The sequence below is a fragment of the Eimeria tenella genome, genomic scaffold (genome assembly GCF_000499545.2).
Source record: "Eimeria tenella Houghton genomic scaffold, Eth_scaff447, whole genome shotgun sequence".
Taxonomy (NCBI): domain Eukaryota; phylum Apicomplexa; class Conoidasida; order Eucoccidiorida; family Eimeriidae; genus Eimeria; species Eimeria tenella.
In genome coordinates, this window is record NW_013543373.1 from 916 (window position 1) to 2,937 (window position 2,022).

At 49.0% G+C, this 2,022-nt stretch overlaps 1 protein-coding gene across 1 annotated transcript in view; it reads left to right on the plus strand.

Moving 5' to 3' along the window:
* Positions 1–412: 412 nt before the first annotated feature.
* ETH_00018805 (uncharacterized protein) overlaps positions 413–2,022 on the plus strand; it is a gene marked incomplete at both ends in the record, with an annotated part of 3,552 nt that continues 1,942 nt past the window's right edge. The window contains 6 exons of the mRNA XM_013377035.1: positions 413–482; positions 719–803; positions 1,071–1,139; positions 1,342–1,460; positions 1,535–1,646; positions 1,860–1,956. Coding sequence (XP_013232489.1) covers positions 413–482; positions 719–803; positions 1,071–1,139; positions 1,342–1,460; positions 1,535–1,646; positions 1,860–1,956 — 552 coding nt within the window. The remainder of the gene's footprint in view (positions 483–718; positions 804–1,070; positions 1,140–1,341; positions 1,461–1,534; positions 1,647–1,859; positions 1,957–2,022) is intronic.

The following is a 2,022-nucleotide window of genomic DNA, read 5'->3' on the forward strand; positions in this document are numbered from 1 at the left end:
CAAAAGTGGGTTTTTTTCAAGCCGAACGCTGAAAGACACTGCGCGAGAGCCTCCGACAGGTGTTTCAACAGCAGCAGCAGCAGCAGCAGCAGCAGCAGCTGCTGCTGCTGCTTTTGCATGCTTCTCCACGTATTGTGCTTATTGTTGTCTTAATTGACTCATTTTCTGCAAAACAAACCCTCATAATGCCCCTTTTTGTTCCCGGTTTCCCGAGAACTGCTTTATTTTCAGGTGTACATACACCCGAAACTCAAGACCTAGAAAACCCCCGCTGCAGCTTCCAGCTTTCTTGAGTCCTCAAATGACACTTTAGCTGCCAAATAACAAACCCTAGGTTGTTGTGGGCCCCCAGCGAAGCCCCAAACCCTAAACCCTAAACCCTAAACCCTAGCGTAAACCCCAATTTGCGGCTATGGAGGCTGCGCAAGGCCACCAAAGGCAGAGGAGAGCTACTCACGCTGGAACGTGGTATGATGCTGACAGTAAGGCTCAAACCCTAAGCCCTAAACCCTAAACCCTACATCCCAAACCCTAAACCCTAAACCCTCGACTCGGGCTCCTTTTTGTAATTGTTTTTGCGTTCTCTGCGGTTAAGGGCTGTGTTAAGGGCTGAGGCCCTAGACCATACTGTCGAGTGTTTACGACTTCGCGTTTGACGTTTTTGGTCCAGGGTTTAGGGTTTAGGGTTTAGGGTTTAGGGTTTGGAGTGCGGCTGCAGGCAGCAAGCTGTCTGGGCAAATCCGGCGATGGCTGCAGAGATCTACAAAGGTGTGCAACGGGCGTGTAAAGGCACTCATTTGCCCGTAAGTAGGGTTTAGGGTTTAGGGTTTAAGATTTAGGGTTTAGGGTTTAGGGTTTGGAGTGTACGATTAGGGTTTGCAAGTTTGATTAGGGACCTCGCTGATAAGGGTTTAGGGTTTAGGGTTTAGGGTTGAGGCTTGCTTGTTAAGCACAACTCCTGGCAGCTGTTTTGAACCCATGCATTCAAGTGAGTTTCAAGAACTAGGGTTTAGGGTTTAGGGTTTAGGGTTTAGGGTTTAGGGTTTGGGTTCTGGTGCTTTACTTCTCAGCCACGCGGGCCTCCGGTTTAGTGGCTCAACGGCAGCTTGTGCTTGGAAGCAAATTGACCCATCCCAGTAGTAAACCCTAAACCCTAAACCCTAAACCCTAAACCCTAAACCCTAGAGGTTGGTTCATTCATGGTGGTCGGTTTTTACATATTTGGCGTAGGGCTTTTGGAGAGTGCGGCCGAGTAGCTCCCTGGTTTCCTGCAGCCCATTGTTTAGAGTAGTGTTTAGGGTTTAGGGTTTAGGGTTTAGGGTTTAGGGTTTGCGGCTGCAGCTCGCGGGTCTTTTTGCTGGGGCCTTCTCACTACAAGTACTTTCCAGGAGTGGCTCTTCCTGCGGACAAATGCAATTCATATTTGACTCCTTTGGGGGACTTGCCATTGGACTCAGAGGGTAGGGCTAGTTGCAAACCCCAAACCCTAAATTAGGGTTTAGGGTTTGGGTCTCGCGCTGGAGTGTTTGCGCAGCCATTCAGGCCCTCAGGCTCACCGGGGCTTTTGCTGAGTTGTCATTTTCTGAAGACGAAGAAGAACACAGCATAGAGTTGATGCTGCCTTTTTTGAGGCATGTTTTTAAAGAGTGAGCTAGGGTTTAGGGTTTAGGGTTTAGTGTTTAGGGTTTGGGCGTTGGAGCTGTGCTTTGAAATCAGTGCTAGGCTTTAGGGTTTAGGGTCTGGGGTTTAGGGCTCAGGTAGCTCGAAATCTGCGACAAGGCAGAGAAGCCACGTGCTGCCAGTGTGTAGGGTTTAGGGTTTAGGGTTTAGGGTTTAGGGTTTAGGGTTTGCGACTGCAGGGATGTGAAAATCGTGCCAATGGTTGTTGGCGATTTGAGGGGCCGAGACGACTGTCAGAAATTCGCAGATTTGTTGCTAAAGTACTTTTTAGAGGAAGTGAGGCTTAGGGTTTAGGGTTTAGGATTTAGGGTTTAGGGTTTAGGGTTTAGGGTTTAGGGTTTA